The sequence below is a fragment of the Balaenoptera physalus genome (assembly GCF_965194825.1).
Source record: "Balaenoptera physalus genome assembly, chromosome: 11".
NCBI lineage: Eukaryota > Metazoa > Chordata > Mammalia > Artiodactyla > Balaenopteridae > Balaenoptera > Balaenoptera physalus.
In genome coordinates this window covers 108,576,788-108,596,389 of record NC_138896.1, presented here as the reverse complement: position 1 = coordinate 108,596,389, position 19,602 = coordinate 108,576,788, and the positions used below count along the sequence as shown (strand labels likewise).

The window sequence follows — 19,602 nt, the reverse complement described above, 5'->3', positions numbered from 1 at the left end:
TTTGGAGTGGAGCTCTGAAAGCCCACGGCGCCGACAAAGGGCCCACGGCTGAGCTCTGGGAAGCCCTCTCCTCTCTGCCCTCCAAGGCCTGGGTTCCGGGCCCCTCGGGCGGGAAGGAGGAGGGGCACCGCACAGGTCAGAGTGCGCTTCACGGCCCCTTCTCTCTTTCTGACTCTGAATCTCGCGAACCCTGGAGCCACACTCCTGGCCTGAGACCGTCCCCCAAATCTGGGTGGGGACAGGAGAGACTTCGGGAAGGCAGATGTGGGCTCTGTGCTGCGTCGTCAAAGCCCCCTCAGCCCCTCCTACCGGCCTCCCCTGGGGGACACACAGACCCAGGCCCGCTCTTACTCAGCTCCCGGGCCCACCGTGGTCATTCATTCTTCCTTCCGGGCCAGAACCGACCCAAGGCCCAATCTGAACGCTAACTGGGGGTGCAGGGCAGGGACCCCAACCCGTCTGTGCTCGCCTGCTGGGCACCACCCTCACCTGACACAGCGTCTGGTCTGCAGAGGGACCCCAGGAGCCCCCCGCCCCCTGCAGAGGGGGACAGAGGCTCTGACAAGTGACGGGACGAGGAGCTGAGAGGCTCACCCTCCCACAAAGCAGAACTGCCACCCTTGCCAACTCAGGCCTCCCGCTCAGACAGGAAACTGCCAGGAGGTGCGGAGGCTGAGGGCCAGCGGACACTGCATGACCTTGCACTGGGCTCCTTCCACTAAAATGGGGCTTTGCGCCACCCAGACTCTACCCTCTCATGGAACCGGGCACCCTACCTTCATTTGGAAATTCCTGTGTAATCTGTCCTGTTCCTATTTTCACCTTGACTGCCAGGAGGCTCAGCAGAGAGTTGAATGCTCGGTGGCCCTCAGCATCACCTCCCCACCCCTCCCCTCTTCCCGGCCATCCTTTCCGCCAAGTGGTTCTGCCTCTGGCCTTCGTGCCTGCTGTTACCTCTTCCTGGAAGACCCCGTCCTCAAACACCCAGCTCTGATACCACCTCGGAGAGGTCCCCCGCACCTCATCCAAGCTGTCTCCTCCCACAGGTGCTCGGCTTCTCTCCCCTCTTTCTTCATCCCCGGAGTTTGTATCACGCTCTGGAATTAACCTGTGTCTTAACTGTTAACCTGGACCACAGCGTCTGCTTGAGGGCTGGGGCCGCACCCTGTCCCCTGGTGACTCCCTGGCGCCCAGCACGGGGTCTGGCACACGGTGGGCAGCGGGCTAATGTGTGAGGGATGAAAATGAACAGCTGTGGCCACATCAAGGCTGCAGGAAGCATATGATTACCTCCACAGGCCTCTCTGAAGTTTTAACCTTTCCCACTTCTATTTTCATGGTCCTGCTGCAGACGTTTGTTACTATAAACTGTTTTTGATCCACTTTGGATATGGGTGAAACTGATAAATGGAACAGAGGCCCCTGCCGTGGGCCTGGCCATGAGGCCAAGCGCCACGAGGCCAGGGGTCTGTTTGCTCCCAAATATTTGCCTGACGGGGATCATCTGCTTCAGGCTCTGGCCACTTGCGGGCCCCACCCCCCCATCAGTCCCAACTCACAGGCAGACAGATACAGACCAGGGCAGGCAGGCAGGGCTGTCCAAGGTCACAGGGCAGCACCAAGAACAGGGAGAGGGGGCCGGTAGGGACTGTGTCGGGGGAAGACCCGCCCTGGGCAGTACCCACACCGCACCGCTCCCCGCAGAAGTCTGGGGCTACACCAGGCCCAGACCTCTGCTCTGTAAGAGACAAACAGTTAGACTGGGGAGCAAACAGAGGGTCCAGGCCAGGGTAGGCGTGGGAGGTGAGCGGGCAAGGCGACTTCTGCAGCCTGGTGTCTGAGGGGCTGCCGGGCAGGTCCTGCAGCCAGGCCGGGGCAGAGGCAGCCGCCCGGGCTCACAAGGAGACTGCCCACAGCTCAGGGCACAGGAGCTGGGGAGAGCGACAGGCAGGCCGGCCCCGCACGCCGGCCCCGCTGCTTCTGGCAGCCTGGGGGTGCTCCTGAAGCCTGGGGCTTTCTGCCAGAGCTTCGCACAGGAATTCTGAGTAAAGTGCCTACTACGTGCCTGCGCTCTGAGGGGCTGCGAGTGAGAAGCCTCTGTCCCCTCATGAGCTCGCACTCCCTCTGCCCCCCACCTGCCACCCAACCGGGACCCCTCCCCTCTCTCCCATCAACCTAAGAGGCCAAGCGGGCAGGCCATGCATGCCCGTCGCTCTGTACACACGTGACAGCCCCACAGTGGGTCTGGGCCAAGGCCCCGGGGAGGAAGGGCAACCTGCAAGGAGGCGATTTCCCCCAGGACACGGGGCTGTAAACTGAGGGGTGGAATGAACAGCCTGGCCTCGCTGGCTGGGGACGGGCTCGCTGTTCGGTTCAGAGCACGTGCTCTTTCTGTGGTGAGCTGACCTCCCCCTCCCCGAGGGCCCCTCCTGCACACCTCCCAAGGTTCAGCTCTCTCCTGGACCCCAGGACCTCCGTGGCCGCCACGGAACCCACGCGCACTGGCGGCACCAGGTCCTGACACCCAGCGTGGGCCCCGGAGCCCAGCGAGGAGGGCTGTGAACCGGGCAGAGGCCGAGGCCGGACAGGAACGTCCCACATCGGCTCCTTCCCTCGGAACCCTCCGCGCGTCGGGAGGAGCCAGCCCCGGCTGGGGCTGAGGCAGAGGCCACGTCCGCGGGGAACGGTCCCGGCCTTGGCGCGGCTGTGGAGCACGCGGGGCCCCCCGCGGCCCTGGGCGGCCCCAGCCAAGGGCCGCGTCGGCACCGCGGCCTCCCCCAACCCCCAGCGCCTCTCCCCGCGTGGCCCGCGTGGCCGGCCGCCTACCTGCTTGTCCTGCAGGTCGGAGGAGAGCTCATAGCTCTCGGAGAGGGACCGTGAGCGCTTGATAGCCTCCTCCTCGGCCTGCTTGCGCAGGATGGAGGTCGAGTGCTGCAGCTTGGGCCTCCGCGTGCGCTGCTGCCCGGGCGGCCCCGCATACAGCCCATAGGCGCCCCCTGGCGTGAGCTCGGAGTGGTCGGGGCCCAGGCCGGAGCCGGGCGCCGAGGGGCCCTGGCGGTAGGCGGAGGGGCTGTCCAGCGACGTGCCAGTCTCGCTGCTGGGGGCCTCGCCCTCGACGCTGCAGAGAGAGGACGGGCCTCCGGTGAGCGGGAACCCAGAGCCCAGGGCCCCGCAGGCGTCCCCCCGCCCTCCTACAGGTGGTCCCCAGGGGCGGCCGGGGCCCACGTGACCCTCTGCCCCGTGCCTTCCCGAGGCTCCCCTCCCTTTGCGGTGATTCCGCTTTCTCTGTACAGCTCGCCCCTCCTCACAGCCAGCACCCCTCCCTGAAGGACCCTGTTCACTGTGCGTCTCCCACGGGAAGCTCGGCCCCGTGGGTCCACTGACGAGCTCAGGACCTGGAGCGGGCCCGGCCCAGAGCAGGTGCCTAGTGACATTCACTGACGGACAGCGGGTCCCATCCCCTCCACTCCCGCACTCCCACTGCCTGATTTAAGTAAACCACTCATTTTTTTTTTTTAAACAGTAATTAACAAAATAGCTTTTCACTGCATACCTACGAGGGAGTCAGGCATTGTGCTGGTGTTTGTTATGGGCTGAACTGGTCCCTCCCCACCAACGTGTGCATACTTCAAGCCCTAACAGCCAGCACCTCAGAATGTGTCTGCGTTTGGAGACTGTCTTTAAGGAGGTAACTGAGTTAAAATGAGGTCATGAGGGTCCTAATCAAACTGACTGGTGTCCTCGAAGGCGAGATTAGGACACACACACACACACACACACGCACACGCACACACGGAGGGCCGACCCTGTGAGGATGCAGGGAGAAGAGGAGGGGCCTCAGGAGGAACCACGCTGCCCACACCTTATCTCGGCCCGCAGCCCCCCATCCTGAGGCATCAACACCTGCTGTTCAAGCCACCCCATCCGTGCTGCTGGTTACAGCCAGCTTGGAGACAAACACAGAGCTGTGTGTACATTTTCTCTACATCTTAAAGCCAGTCTCCCTCCAGAGGACGGATTATTACCCCTTTTCCAGGTGAGGAGACTGAGGCTCACACAGCACAGGCCTTGTCCGAGGTTGCACAGGTAGAACGTAGGTGAGTCGGGATTAAAGCCCAACGCCGGGGGCTCCCCTCCACCCCACCGCCCTCGTCCCAGGCCTGTGCAGATCCCTCAACCTTCCAAGTGCCCGGTGGGGGGACAGAGGGGTGGCTTACTCATCCCAAACTCATAACCTTAGAAGACTCGGGACACAGAGAGAAGGGAGAAACGTGCAACCGAGTTTCTGGCAGCTCCTGGCGGCCTCTCCCGAGGCGCCCTGCCACTCCCCGGTCCATCGGATCCCTGGGGCCAGGGAGGGGTCCCTCTGGAAGTGGCCCAGCGGAGGGAAGGGCCCACAGACCCGTGAGCTGCAGTCTGTCCTCCAGAGTCCCGCCTTCAGAGCAGTGGGAACGCCCTGCATTCAGCAGCCTCTGTGACCGGCCCACCTGCCCAGCTCCGCTCCCACTGTCCCCACGGGTCCCAGGGCCGGCAGAGCCACCTGCCCAGCGTGTAACATGCCTCCTGGGGAGGGGACATGGGCACGGAGGCCCTGGGGCCAGCACACCCCAGCCCACCTGGCTGTAAAGCCCAGCACGTGCTGCCCGACGGGCCGTCTAAGAAGAGTGCAGGCCCTCCGCTCTGGCCCGCGGGGACACACAGCGTGTCTCCTGCAGCAGAGGACACCCCAGCCGGCGCCCAGGGGCTGGGGTGTGACGAGGGTCCTCCGCAGGGAAGAGTCCTGGGTGCCTGGCGTCAATGTGGCTTTGAGTCAAGGGCTCAGGCTCATCACAAGGCCTGGCCCCTGTCCGTGACCCAGGTGGGCCGCTCTCGGTGCCTCAGGCCCACCACCGCTCGAGACCCTCCTGCCGTTCGTGGGCACCCGGCAGCAGCTTCCTCGGGGGCCTGCGTGGGCTGGTGGACGGGGGCAGGGACGGGCAGCATGGCAAACTCTCCCGTTCTCCTGATAAAGCCCACAGCCCGGGACGGACAGCTGGAGGGGAGAGTGAAGGAGCCCACGGGCCCCGGAGGCGATGCATGCCCCGGAGGTGCCCGCGGCCGACCCGAGCCCCCCGCTGCGCCGCGCCTCCCCAGGACCATCTCCACCTGCACCCCCACTGGAAGCACTTCTGTCAGAGCCTCTTCTGTCTTTCCCAGCAAGAGGGTGACAGCAAACAGAGAAGCAGCCGGGGCTCAGCTCGCCGGGATTTTAAACAGTCTCTGAGCCCTGAGTCTGCAGAGGCCACGGAGACGGGGCGGGCTCCGTGCAGGTCCGAGCGGGAAGTCCCTCCGTGCCTCACGGGCCACTCCTGCCGGGGGCCTGGACTCTCCCCCAGCGCCCGACGCCCCCTGACAAAGGGGGTGTCCACCCTCACGGGGAAGGGGCTCGGCCCCTTACCCCTACCCTGCCGGCGCTCACCTGATCTCGGAGCGACGTGAACAGGTGTCAACAGGTGAGAGGCCGTTCCCCTATCCCCCCGCAGTGGGCCGGGCCGGGCCGGCCTGGGGCAGAGGAAGCTGAAGAAGGACAGGCAGGGGACTGCCCCGGACCCACGGCCGCACTCTGCCCTGCGGAGGGGCCAGGCCTGGCCGCCCGGCTGAGCTCAGGGACAGGACATCTGTGCGGGGCCCCTCCATGTGGAGGTTGGGCCCCAGCAGGAGGGGCGCACTCGGGATCGGATGGGGATGGAGGTGCCTGAGGGGAGGCAGGGGCTTTCTGGGGCTGTGCCAGCCCGGGGCTCCTGCTCTGCCCATGACCTGGCTCCCGACCGTCTCGAGCCAGCAGGTTCCAGAAGGTGCCTGGCAGAGAGGGCCGGGCCTCCTTTAAGGTCAAGAGAAGGGGTTGACAGTCACCTGCAGCCTCCTCTCCCCTGTGAGCCCGACCTTCGAAACACCCCTGCCTGCCCACTGGTCAGCAGGCGTTCCAGGCCACCGCCACCGCGGCTCCCTGGATTATCACGCACGCCCCCGCCTCTCTTCTCCCCACGGCAGTCAGAGCAAATCCTGAGCAAACGGGAGCCACGTCGAGTGCCTCCCTGCTCCCCGTCACACTGGGAAGACACCGTCCTTCTTGCAATGCCCTTCAGGCCTGACCTCGGCTGACTGCACTTTGGCCCCTCTTCCCCTCGCTCACTCTATTCCAGCCTCACCGGCTTCCTTCCTCTCTTCTCCAAGGAGCCAGGCAGGCCTCAGGGCCTTTGCCCTGGCTGTTCCGTCTGCCTGGAACGCTGTTCCCTGGATCTCAGCACGCACCACACCTTCACCTCCCTTGGGTCTTTATTCAGTGCCACTTTCCAATGAGGCCCCCACTGCTCGCCCGAGTTAAAACCACGCCGCCCTCTCCCCAGCAACCCTAGTCCCACACTCAGTCGCCTGCCCACCAGCACGGTGTATAGTGTCATGTATTCTTGCTGTCTTTCCTTTGCCGTCTGCCCCCCACATCAGTATCCGAGCCCTGTGAGGACATGGGTCATTTTTCTGTGTTGCTGGCTGATGCTCCCCAAATGCCGACACATGTGCCAGACTAACAGGGCCCAGTGACACCTGCCGAGTGAGTGCAGGCACTTCCCAGGCCAGCCACCTGCCGGTCCCGGAATGCGGCTTCTTACATCACCCCCCGCCGGCACATCCCACCTGCCCCAAACCTAACCGGTGACGGTCGCCCATCACCACGCAGTGACGGAGCCAGAGTCCTGAGCTCAGTCACCAAGTTAGTCCCTCCCCTACGGCCAAACTCCCACCCTCACCCCATTCCATCTGTCCCCAAGTCCTGCCGAATCTACGTGAATGGGGTCCCTTGAGTTGCGCAATGTGGCAGCCCTTGCACACCCCCAAATCAAAACCTCAGACCATCCCGATAAGACGGCCAGGCCATCCTATGGCAACCAGCGTGACTCACTGTCCTCCAAGAGATGAGGGGGCAAAAGCGAGCAGAGCACGCAGCGTAAGAACCCGTCTTGAGCCAGAGGACATCACTCCTTCATGGCCCCAAACAGCAGTGACACAGTATTAGACACCAAGAGAGTCTCCTGAACCAGAGCCAAAGCCCTGGCGAACGCAAGGACAACGTCTGGCGTGAAAACGCCCGGTGCTGACAAGCACGGGCGGCAACAGATGCTCTCAGGACACGCCGCTCTAAACCTTTCTGGACAGCAGCTAGACCCGGTCATTGACCTTCAGTCCTGCAGATGCCTGACCTGAACCCATGGAGACGTTTACCCACACCCTGGAGCACAGGGCTCGAAGCCCGTCTGTCCTGGTTAGCACTCGCCTCTGCCTCCAGCTCCTTCCTGGGGGAGAAGGGACCGTCCCCTGAGCAGAACAGGCACCCCACAGCAGGATGCCCGCTGCAGGCTGCCCCAGGGACACAGCCCCCAGCCCGCCCTGCACACCTCTTCCTCACCACCGCGCTCAACGGACGGGAGGGAGCTCCACCTCTCGCCACCCAGGTCCTTTCTCTCTTGGGGAAGCTTCTCCCAAAGCCTGTGCCCATCAGCCAGGACCGGACACCCCCGAGTCGGTCCTCAGCTGCCCAGTGGAATTTGTGATCACACACAGACTCCCGGGCCATGTGCAAATCTAGGAATGCGCGGGCACCGTCCCAAGTCCCTGCCATTCCCTGACAGTTGAGAGTTTCTGGGACGTTCCATGACAGTTCAGGCGGGTGCCAGCACTCTGAGAAGATGCTCCTGATCCAGCAATCCCTCTTCTGGAGACTCACGCGAAGGAAATAAGACCGACACGCAAAGAGGTGAGTACAAGGACTTCCACCGCAGTGTTGTTTCTAATTATAAAAACTTGGAAATAATCTAAATGCCTGTCAACAAGGGATTGATTTAAATTAATTATATATCAATATACTGGAAACAATGTCAAGATGGGGGAAGGTTTAGCTTGATGGCTGTTCTTATGAAAAAGACTGGGGGACCTTTTTGGCTGACATGAGTTTAATACAAACCGAGAAGCCAGTCACTAACAAGGACGAGTAAAAAGCCAGAAGCAGACCCAGCCCTACCGTCCATTACAGGTATCGGATCATAGCGGAAGACCGTCTGAGCCCCAGACGGGTTCTTAAGCCTGGGCGCTTTTGCTCCCACCTTCTCCCGCCAGCCCAGGGCAGACATCGCTAATCCATCACAGACTCCCTTCTGCACATCTGCCAGCACGGCGCACCACACGACCACGATGGACGCCAGCTGGGGGCGAGAGGGGCCCCGTCTGCCAACCCCAATTACAGCACGAGGCGACCTCCCACCAAGGGCTGAGACCGCGTAGCCAGGAGAACAGCGGCCAGAGGGGATATGAGGCCTGCGGTCAAGCCTCTGACGGGCTGACAGGCAGAGGACAGAGCAGATCCTGCTGCAGACAGAACTATGACCGGCATCGCCCTGCTCGAGAAAAAATGCTCTCATGTGGTCAGGGCTGCTCTGGAGGTTATGAGCTCCCTGTCACTGGAGGTGTGCAAGCTGCGGCAGGTCAGACACCTGTCAGAGGTGTGGCTGAAGGACTCCTGCACTGGCTAGAAGCCGCCATCCATCTGCACCCCACTGCCCTTCACTTGTATTTCTTGGCCTCTGAGGCCACACCCAGGTATCAGTTCAAGTCCCACTTCCTCTACAAGGCCACCCCTGCCTGCTGCGGCCCCCGCTCCCGCGCTCCCGGTCACCGTGGAGATCACCTGGGCGAGTGTGTATGGGGTCCATCCACCCCACTGGGAGTCCTGCTCTGTGAGGGCTGAGTCCCTGAAAGCCTCAGCCTCCGGCAAAGACCGGGACCCAAGACTGGCTCCTTCCCGAGGGGCCAAGCTCCGCACATGCACAACGGGGCCCCGAGGCTACAGAGCGGGAGGGGGCTGTGTGTGTGCGGGGGAGCTGCCGAGCGGCGGCTGCCGGAGAGCAGGGGGAGCTGCACACAGAGGCGTCCACACTGGCCCTAGAGGCCCAGCCCTACCCACACCGGCCTGGGGACTCCAAGCTCTGCGTCGCCGAGTTACCCCAGACTCCTCCTCCTCTTCTCCCGTTTTCCAAACATCCTTCTCGCACTAAAGGCTGGTCTGTGTTATGTTTACGTGGGGAAATGGCTGGATCACAGCACCCGGAGCTTCCGACAGCCCTGGGATGACGGAAACCACACAAGAACAGAGGACACATCTGAAGCCTCCCCGCCTCCTCTCTGCCAAGCGAGGGGCTGGACGGGCTCCTGGCCGCCGCCTCCGAGCCAGACGTCTGGGCTGGAATTCTGGCTCCACTGCTCACCAGCTGTGTGACCACAGGCAGGAATCCTTCCGTGCCTCAGTTTCCTTTCCTGTAAGATGGGGGCGATTAGAGAGCCAACTTCACATGCCTGCTGTGAGGCTTTACAGAGTCGGTACGTGAAAAGTCCTTAGAAGTTGCTCGGCTCATAAAAGCGCTTTCTGATTGCTGTCTCCAGTTATTCTCCGACTGAGAAGGCCTTGCCTGCATGTCCCAGCAGTTAGAGGCGGGTCACCTACCCTGCCTGCTATAGGGCCCCTCCTTCTGCGGACACGCCCCTGCAGCACTGAGCCACGAAAGTGGGTGACGGGCTCCCAGGGGAAGGCAGGAGGGTCCTAGAAAGGGGCCCAGGCCCCACAGCCGAGACGCCACATCCTGACTCTAGCTGGGGAGAGTCAGGGCAGGGGGCCCTCGGCCTCTTGGGCCACGGATGTCTAATTATGGCCTGTGAGGTCATGAATGACTTTTCTTAAGAAAGATGTTAGTCAGAGGAGGCTCGGGGCAGAAGCAGGGACCCGCTGCTCACCCCCATCGCTGATGACGCTGCTGACAGAAATAATACTAATATCTGCGTAGTCAGTGGTGTTCTAAGCTGTACGTGCAGCTCACTTAGTCCTCTTGACCGCTCAACACACCCCACAGGCACAGAGAGGTTGGGCCCATCCTGAGGTCACACAGCTCACGAGTGAAATCAGAACCCCGGCAGCCTGGCCTCAGAGCAGACAGACGTACACCCTGTGCTTCTATGACTTCTGAGTGAAACACACACACACACACACACACACACACACACACACACACACACGCACGGGTTTGGGTTATACAGCAGCAACTCTCCTCTGTAAACCTGCTGGGTACAGGAGCTGTGTTGGGTGTTTAACCTACGTGGCCTGTAACCCAACCACCATCCCTGGGGGCTGAGGCGGCGGGGGTGGGGTGGGGGTGCTAGGCCACTGTCCGTTCTGTAGATGAGGAACGTGGGGCTGGTGGAGCTGAGTCACTGGGCCAAGGTCACCCATGCAGGGGACCTGACCCCAGGTGGGTGCACCTGCCAGCTGGCGGCCCAGAGGAAGCGTGTGCAGTTGACATGCTGGGGGCAGGGCTGGGGTTCAGGGCCTGGGGGTCTCGGGGTCGTGCATGGTCATGAGATAAGCCAGCCCGGGCTGCGTGGTGCCAGCTGGGGTCACATCACACGGAAAAGCCACCCTCTTCCGAGGGGGCGGCCCCACACAGAGGAAGAGCGATCTGCAGGCCTGCCTGTGGTTAGACACCCACGCCAGAGCCTCCCTCCAGACTCCCGGCGGTACGCACAGGCCCGAGCAAGACAGCCTCCCAAACACACACGCCCTCACGCCTCCAGGCCTCGTGGCCTCCACCACACTCTGTTCAGGGTTTCTGATTTCCAGAAAAGGAGTCCAGGCCAGAGACGACTGACGCCCGGCCCTCGCAAGCTCCCCCTGGGCTCCTGTGACTCTGCTGCCTAGGCCAGGTTCACAGAGGTGTGTCGCCCAGAAGGGGGAGGGGACGGTCTTGCTCTGCACTAGGTTCTGGGGGAGGAACACAGGCAGACCAGGGCAGGGTCTGGAGGGGAGGGGAGGGGGGCGCGGAACTGGTGGCCGTGTCCTCCATCCTGGGGCAACAAGGGCAGGCAGGTCTGCGGGGCCACAGGCAGCGTGAAGGCAGCCCGGAGGCTTCGGGAGGTGAGGCGGTCAGCAGTTCAGCTACTGGGGAAGGGCTGCCTCGGCGTAGTGTAGGCGTTCCATCAGGGTCTGGAAAACCAGTCTACAGGGACTGCTGTGGCTTGGGGTGGGTCGTCACCCACATACACCCACCCAGCGTGCCACGTGGGAGCCCTGGCGCAAGCTAAGTCCATGCATTTAATCCCCGCCGTGACCCCGTGGGGAAGGCACGGCCCTGCCCCCTCCGCCGACGGGGAAATGCAGACTCAGGGCTCAGGGCTCGCCCACGTCCGTGCGTCCATGCATTTAATCCCCGCCGTGACCCCGTGGAGAAGGCACGGCCCTGCCCCCTCCGCCGACGGGAAAATGCAGACTCAGGGCTCAGGGCTCGCCCACGTCCATGCATTTAATCCCTGCCGTGACCCCGTGGGGAAGGCACGGCCCTGCCCCCTCCACTGACTGGGAATGGAGACTCAGGGCTCAGGGCTCGCCCACGTCCATGCATTTAATCCCCGCCGTGACCCCGTGGGGAAGGCACGGCCCTGCCCCCTCCACTGACGGGGAATGGAGACTCAGGGCTCAGGGCTCACCCACAGATGCAGAGCTTGGAGCAGAGTCAGGATGCAAGCGCAGGCCATCCTCCCGGTCTTTCCCACTCTGACACGTGCCTGGCCCCGAGGAGCAGCACACAAGGACACAGGGTGGATGTGAAGGGAGAAGTGAGTGTGCAAAGGGACAGAGAGCTGGTGTGCCCGCAAGAAGGGGGCAGAGGGCTTCCCCGGGGGCCGCGGAGGCCGCACCTATGCCGGTCACCCACCCTCCTCCCTGGTCTGGGTGGAGGCAGCATCTCCAGGGAGGACTAGAGCCTCGCAGCCTGGACCACAGCTGGTACGTGGTCCTCAGTGAAGACGGACGCCTAGCTGGCAACCGAAGGGACTTACGGATCCCGGCGGACACCCCTAAGCCCTTCCCTCCCAGGGAGGAGGAGCTGGGGACCCCCTAGACCGAGGCCGGGCAATGCTAGGCACCTCCCCTGGTGGGCGGGTTGGGTCAGTGTGACCTAGAAGGACCTCAGGAGGGGCGGCGAGCAGGAGCGGGTGCGTCTCAGCCTGCAGGGCCGGGTGGAAACCTGGGGAGGGTGGAGGGAGGGGCAGAGCGGGCGAGCCCACGGGGAGCACTCAGGGCCTCCAGACACCGCCGAGGCCTCAGACAGAGGGGCTGCGGGAGGCTGGAGCCACAGCCACCTAAACATCCGAAGTCACTTCTGGCTGCTTAACGAGGAGCACCATATCCAAAATGCGCGAGGTGACGAGCTTTCTGGACAATCTGGAGGCGGCCCGAGGGCTTGGCAGGCTCAGGAGACTTCCTGCTTTTACCCAGTTCCTAAACTTGCTTTAATGAGGCTCTACGGTGATCACAAAGCAACCGAATAAACGCGTGTCCAGCCCCAGGCGCACCCTCTTTGCTGCCCAGCAGGCCCCTGGAACACAGGCTCCACTGAGCTCCTGCGTGGCCCCCACCCACCCCTGGAGCCGCCCCATCTCGGCCGATAGCAACTCCATCCTTCCAGCTGCGCAGGCCAATAATCTGACGGCCGCTCTTGGCAATTCCCTTTTTCTCACACCCAACTCCCCGTCTGTCAGCAAATCGGGCCGCTCCACCTTCAAAACAGAGCCAGCACCTGACTGCTCGGCCTACCCCCCACTAGCCCGGTCTGCGCAGGCCTCACCTCTTCCCTGCATTATGGCCACAGCCTCTCCAGCAGGCTCATCCGGCCCCTCTCACCCCTCCATTCAGCAGCCGGGATCTGTTAAAACACAGCTCGGACCAGGTCCCTCCTCTGCTGTCCCTCATGGGGCTTAGAGCCAAGTCCTCACAGTGACCCGGAAGGCTCTGCAGGACCGGCTGTCCCCCTGCTACCCCTCCTCCATGCCCCCTTGGCCATCCCACCCCCACCCTGCTGGCTGTTCCTCCACATTCCTGACACACTCCAACCGCAGGGCCTTTGCACGTGCTTTCCCTCTGCTGGGGTCTTTTCCCAGACGTCCACCTGGCTCACGCCCTCACCTCCTTCAGGTCTCTGCTCAAAGGCTGCCCGAGCCTCAGCGAGGACCCCGGCCCTCCCCCAGTCTTCCCCTGCTGCATCTCTCTACAGTGCTATGCCACCGCCTCGCCACCATCTGCGGGAATGTCTGTCCCGTGAGATCTAGGCCCCAGAACAGCACCTGGCACACAGCAGGTGCACACGCTCTGAACTACCCCTACCAAGCCAGGGAAGCCTTTTTAAAGAAACCCAGACTCCTGAGGGCTGCTCTGTCTGCCACGTGGACCGCAAGGTCTGTGGGAGCGGGACCTGGGCCCGGGTGGGCACCAACTTACAACAAACTGTCTCAGCCGGGCTGGCTCGACCCAACCCTCAGGTAAGGTTTCAGATCCTGGTTGGGGATGGCGGGATACGGAGCCACAGAGACCCAAAACACACCCAAAGTGACAATTTCAATGCAGAAAACCCACGCAAACATGACTCAGAATTGTCTAGAAATAGGTTTTTAAAGGAAAGCTGGAAGCTTTTCTACCTCCCCGCCCCTAACTTTTGGGCTCAAAAGGGACAAGGACCCTCTGGCCGGACACTGACACCCCTCCCTCGCGAGGTGGTGCCCAGGTGACAGACACGAGTTAACTGCAGAGGGCCTGGGGCATGTGGCCCCCAAACCGGGCTGGTCCCTAGACTCCCCTGGGAGACTCGGCAGCCGATTCCCACCCAAGTCTGGAGATCCCGAGAATTCAAAGGGTCAGCCAGCAGTGCGGCCCCTGAAACGGGACTTCAAAAAGAGCCCCGGCTGGTTGTGACCTGTGGCCTGTCTGGAATCCTGACTACCAAGCCAAGCCCCCCGTCAGACACAGAGGAAACTGGGGCCCAGGAGGAGAGACCCGGCCACCCCGCTCCCCTCCCGCTGCCCCACAGCCCTGGCTCTGGAAGCCCACCCACGGGCAAGGTGCACACCTGAGGCGGAGGGCCTGAGTCCAGCCCACGTGGCTCTGTTTGGTCTACACAGAGCAGTGGCCACCATCTCCTTTTTCTTTCTCAAGTGAGAACTAGGTACCGGGAGTGTTCACTCACCCGGATTTCTGGCTTTTCTTAGATAAAATCAGAAGAGAACGCATTCCCGCGTGGCCTCCATCGCTGAGCTCAGGGCCAGCCATCTGCAGTGCCCTGGGCCCCCGCCGGCCGCCTGCCTCGTGGTGGACGCCTGCCTGCCTGCCCCGCAGGTGCCAGGGCTCGTCCTGCTTCACTGGTGCCGAGGGCACAGAGCCGCAGCCACGGGCCCAAGTCCCCCAAAGGGGTGACTTCCCCTGGCCTGACCTCACGTTCCCAACAGTAGAACGGTCCAGCCGGGGCCCTGCAGCAGCGGCCTGACGGCTCAGTCCCCTCCGGGGCCCCCAAGGGACATGGCGTCCGCAGGCCGGAGCCTAAGGATTCGGCCTGACCAGCTCCCTTACTGAGGCTTTAAACACAGCTACACAGCTAATGAGATAACTTACTACAGAATTTTGTTTTTTAAAAAAAGAATGGTGATTTTAAAACCTCACCGGTTTTAATCTCTCTCGAGATTTTCTCTGGACCTGAAAAGTCTTATTCACCAAACCGTGGACGGGGCGGCTGGGCTGCATGGGGACCGCAATGTAGACCCCAAAGCAGCCCCCCGTGGGAAGGTCTGTCCTCCCCCAGAAGCCCCCCTGCGACCCCCTCCCCCAGGCTGGTCACTTCATCCCGTGAACTGAAGCCAACTATATGACACACCCAGGTCAGGGCCAGGGACGCGGGGGGACACGGACAGTGACGACGCTGGCGTCAGGACAGTCACGGGGGTGCATCAGGCACCACAGGCCGGCGAGCAGAGCCCGAGCCCCAGCGCCCGAGGCGGGAAGCTTCCTGGGAGGCACGCACCCTCCGCCAGGACCCCAGGAGGAGCAGCGGGTGGCGGGTGAGGGCCCTTCCCGGCTCAGGGCACTGCGTGTGTGGAGGCTGAACAGCGGAGGTCGGGGTTCACTGTGTGCACAAGGGATGGGAAAGCTCAGGCTGGCGGGACACACATGGGGCTGCAGGAGCTAGCGTGTTCAGGACCTTGCAAGGCTTGTCAGGGAGGGTGCAGTGGACCGCAGCGTCGGGGCAAGGCCAAGGAAGGGTCTCGGGTTTACCTGGGGTGGGACGGACGGCAGTGGCACCCTAGAAGGGGAACGCGAACTGTGGAGCACAGGCCCCTCAGCCCCCGAGTCACTGCCTCCGCCTCCCCCCATCCTTCCCCTGCAGCGACCCTCGGGGGCACAAGCAGCCCTGACAACGGGATGGGGGAAAGGGCTGGTCCCAGGGACAGTGACGGGCCAGAAGAGCGAGACAGCTATGCCTGTCCTCAGGTCCTGGAAGCCACGCTGTGGGGCCAGAGGTCACCAAGAAGCTGCGGAGGCTGAGGACCCCGCGTGCGTGGCGTGGCAGGGCCGCTGGCTGGTGAGGTGGGGCTGTGAGGGCCCGGGGAGGGGAGGGGAGGGTGCTGGGGCAGGGGGAGGACGGGGGGGTGAGGGGAGGGGACGGGTGGTGGCTGAAGGGGCTGGCGCTCCAGGGAAGGCCTGAGGTGTGCGAGCTGGCAGGGACCCGGGCACACCTGAACGGCGACAGGAGAGGGCCCTGGAGGAGCCACCAGAGGAGAGGGCCCCAGCGGGTAGGACCCGGCAGCCCGGGAGGACCTCTCCCCTGCCTTGCTTCTCCGAGGGGCGGGGAGGGGGCTGGTCAGTGGGCTGCCCCCGACCCCCAGCAAGCTGGGACTCGGGCAGGGCCAGTTTCGGGAGCCTGAGGTCTGAATTAGACCAAAGCAAGAGAAACGGGGTTCACTCCGACCCTGTGTCCAGTCGCGGGGAGGGCCCGCAGCCCTGACACTGGCCCTGGCTCTCCACCCCCGCGCCTCTTGGCCTCTGTGACCCGCAGACGCCTCGGATGGCCCCTGAGCCTGGAACAGCCCCTCCCCGGCCGCCCAGCCACCGTCCTCCCTGACGTGGGCGGACAGGTCGCTGGCCCGACTGCCCCATCAGCTCGGGGGACAGGGCCACGGCCGCAGAGCACCCCCTCCCCTGCCCCGAGGCCTGCCCTGCCGGGGACGAGGTCCAGCTCAGCTCCGCCTCCCGCCTCCCGCCTCCCGGGCTGCAGACCGGCTCTACTGGCACCAAGGCCTCCAGAAGTGGTTTTTATATACGTATAAAAATATAGGACTCGGAACAATGAACTTCTCAGAGTGGGAGGCTATTTTTAGAGCCCTGCTAACCGCGCCAGCATTCAGCATCTCCCTGTTTGTCAGCTGCTGCTGGCGACATGGGCCTCGGGCAGGAGCGGGGTCTCCTCAGGACGCGAGTGCATGAGGAGAGGCGCGGTGTTGGGATGCCCGAGCTGTGGGGCGTGGGGGCCGCCGCCTGGCACTCCCCGCCCCAGGTCCTGAGTGCCCACACGGCCCTGCAGGGCACTCACCACTCCACGGTGTCCCGACGTGAGGCGGCAAGAGTATGGGCGGGTGGCCAGCACCCCGGGGTCCAGCCACCCTGCCCAAGCCTCAGTTTCCCACCTGCAGAGCGGGAGCGGGGCCGCCACCTCGGGGGTATGGAGTCGGGGACCCGTTGCCGGGCAAGGAGCCCTGCGGACAGCCAATGCCGAGCCTAACTGGACGGGAACCCCTCCAGGGGGCGGGGCAGCGCCCTTCCTCAGACAGGCCTGTTCTCACCAGCGCACGGCCAGAGGGAAGGAACAGAAGTCGGCTGCGAAGCCAGGCCCTCGCCCTGTCCTGTCAACGTCTTTCCAAGTCGCCCTTCCGGCCCCGGGGAGGTGGCGGCTCCAGCATCCCTGGCGCAGGCCTGACTCCTAAACATAAAGAACGTCTGTCTACCCGCCTGCCAGAGCCCGGGCTGGACCTCCCGGTGGCTCTGCGTGAGTCACTCCCATTAAAATAGCCCAGGGGGCCGGAGGGTCAGAGGTCAGCACCAACAGCCTGCAGTCAGGTCCAGCCGTCCCACGGGGCTCAGGGCACCGCAAACGCGGGGCATAAAGGTCACCCTGGCAACAGGGAAGGGAAAGGGGTTCTGCAGCTGCCAGCCCCACCTCCCCCCACCTCCACTGTCTCCACCGCATCGAGCAGGCTGGTTATCTGACCGCCTTTTCCCCTGCATCCTGTGTCTCTGCCTTGGAAAGCTGGGGTGGGGGCTGCATGCCGCTTGCCCCTCGCTCAGGCCCCCAGGGCTGACAACAGGGCTCGGGGAGCTCAGTGAGCATCTGCTGAACAAGTGAATGAGTGACGCTACACGAGCGATGCCACCAGTGGCTAAGGGGCCCCAGAGAATCTGGGAAGCAGCATCCCTCGTTCGTTCGCTTATTCACTCAACAAACACAGAGATGAGAAGGATGAGGCCCACTGGACGATCAGGACCCAGAGGTGGGCACCAGGCGGACCTCCCAGCCTCCCCTCCCGCACCTGTGCCCTCTCTTAGCTACTCCCGGACCAGGGGCCGCGTGCCCCCAACCTTCCCTGTAAGACCTTCGGACGGCACCCTCAGCCCCTCAGCCAGGCATTTCACTGGGGCCGCCGCAGTCAGGCCCAGCAACCCCGCAGCCAGGCTCGCTCCTCCCCCACTTACAAGCGGGGGCACCGATGCCTGGGTGGGGGCAGACTCATCCGACACACCCACAGCCGCGACGGGGCCTGGGACGCTGGAGCTGCACCCACGCCTGCTCCCTGGCCCTGCCGCCCGGCCTCGGCAGCACCAAACGGCCGCAGACACGGGCGAGTTTCTCCGAGGAACAGACGTGTGTTCTGCACCCAGAACGCCGCTCCCCAGGCCTCGAGGCTCAAAGGAACAGGGGCCGCGTGCAGGCCACCTCGGGGGGGTTCGGCTCCCCTGGGCCACCTCTGCCCGCGCCCACCTCCCCAGCCCTGGGAGGCCTGCTGGCCGGCACCGATGGGGTCTCAGACGGGAGGCAGGCGCAGGGACCCCTCCGCAGGCGGCAAACGTGCGCTTTTACCTGGGCTGGAATCCAGCTGGCGGGGAAGCCACGGGCTCGGGTAGGGGCAGGGTCGTGGGGAAGGGGTGAGGGCCGACACACGCAACCCTCAATCCAGCCCAGCCAGGGCCTCTGCTCGGCGAGGGGCTGCTCACGTGGCATCACCAGCATTCCCGGGGGCCCCAACCTGCCTGAGGATCTCACCCCGCATCCCAGGGACCAGAGCACCAAGCCAGGGGACAGGCCTAAACCAAGGGAAATGGGGCCTCTAATGCCAGTCCTGCAGCCAAACCCAGGACGGCAGCCTTTCCAGAGAAAGGCTGTGAAAAAGCCTTTTATTCTCCCCAGGGCCATCTGGGCGAGGACCAAAGGAAGGGTGAGGCCCAGCCCTCTGGGACCCTGCGCCTCACCCCCAGGACGGCTGGCTGGGAGGCCTGGCACCCACTCTGCCGCTCCTCACATGGGCACCTGAGGGGCAGAGCTCTCCGGGAGACAAGGGTCTCTGCGAGGGGAGCTCACGAGGTCTCAACACAGAGCTCCGGATGGGCAGCTAAGGATCAGGCCACGTGGGCACACCTTCCAGCTTGGTAACAATCAGATGGAGCTGGGTGGCGGCCACACCCATCAGAGGGCAGGCGCTCTCCCACCGCCGCCACAGTCCTCACCACTCCCTATAGCCCGCCCACACCTGGCCTGCTCCTCTCCCTCACACCGCCTTCCTTTCAGAGCATGTGCATTTGCCTGCCATGCTTGCAAAGGACCAACGTTCAAGACCCAACTCAAAGAGCAGAAAAGGCAGATCTGCTGTTCCCAAGGAACCTGATTTAGAACGCCAAGTCCCGAGGGGCAGGGTTCCAGAATTCCCACAGCTCTGCACAGCGGTGGGAACGCCCAGGCCTTCCGCTCTGTCGCACCCTCTGAGCGTTTGATTTTTGCAAGACCCACCGAAGTGGGTCCACATGGATGGCCCACAACTGTGGACTGTGAGCCACAGTCACGTAGTCGTCACGGCCACCAGACTTCAACTCACCACACGTCCTCCTTCCTCAATGTCATGCGGCTAGGGTATAACCTAAAAAGCGTGCATCCAAAGCTGGATGCCCAGGTGACGTCCTGGGGTTTGCCCACCCTCAGCAGCCCCCTTCACCCGTCTGTGCAAGGAACGGTGCCCTGCAGCTCGGGAAGCGCCCACAGGGAGTGCGGGGCGGCTCTGGGAGGAGGTCAGACCAGGTCGAGCTCCAGCTGCCCCACTGCCGGGCTGAGTGACCCCGGGCAGGTGACCTCACCTCTCCAGGCTTCCGCTGGCTCATCTTAGCAATGGGTATCACTGTTGCCCGCTACCCAGCAGGCAAGGGGGAATCAAGTGAGGACAGGCTTTGCCAACTGCAAGCCTCCATGTGAGCACGGGGCGTATTTCTGCTCTGCACACAGACGGACAAGGGCTTGGCCAAGAGCCTTTGCCGGGTTCGCCGAGGCCGGATAGAGATGTGGGAAACGCGGTCTCCAGTCCAGCACCCACTTAAGCACTCCCTGCTCGGGAACCAGGAACACCTCGGTGCACCTGCACAGGGCTTCATCCTCTCGCTCCACCCACAGC

At 63.5% G+C, this 19,602-nt stretch overlaps 1 protein-coding gene across 16 annotated transcripts in view; it reads right to left on the bottom strand.

Annotated features, from left to right (window-relative positions):
* Window positions 1-19,602, bottom strand: part of IQSEC1 (IQ motif and Sec7 domain ArfGEF 1) — a 330,464-nt gene that overhangs the window by 38,051 nt on the left and 272,811 nt on the right. For 15 of the 16 annotated variants that reach the window (XR_014251035.1, XM_082413930.1, XM_082413929.1 and 12 more), the window contains one exon: window positions 2,827-3,118. The exons of the other annotated variant lie outside the window; for it this stretch is intronic. Coding sequence is in view for 12 of the 15 variants with exons in the window: in XM_082413930.1 (XP_082270056.1) it covers window positions 2,827-3,118 (292 nt within the window). In the remaining 3 variants the exon portion in view is untranslated. The remainder of the gene's footprint in view (window positions 1-2,826; window positions 3,119-19,602) is intronic. 16 annotated transcript variants of the gene reach the window in all.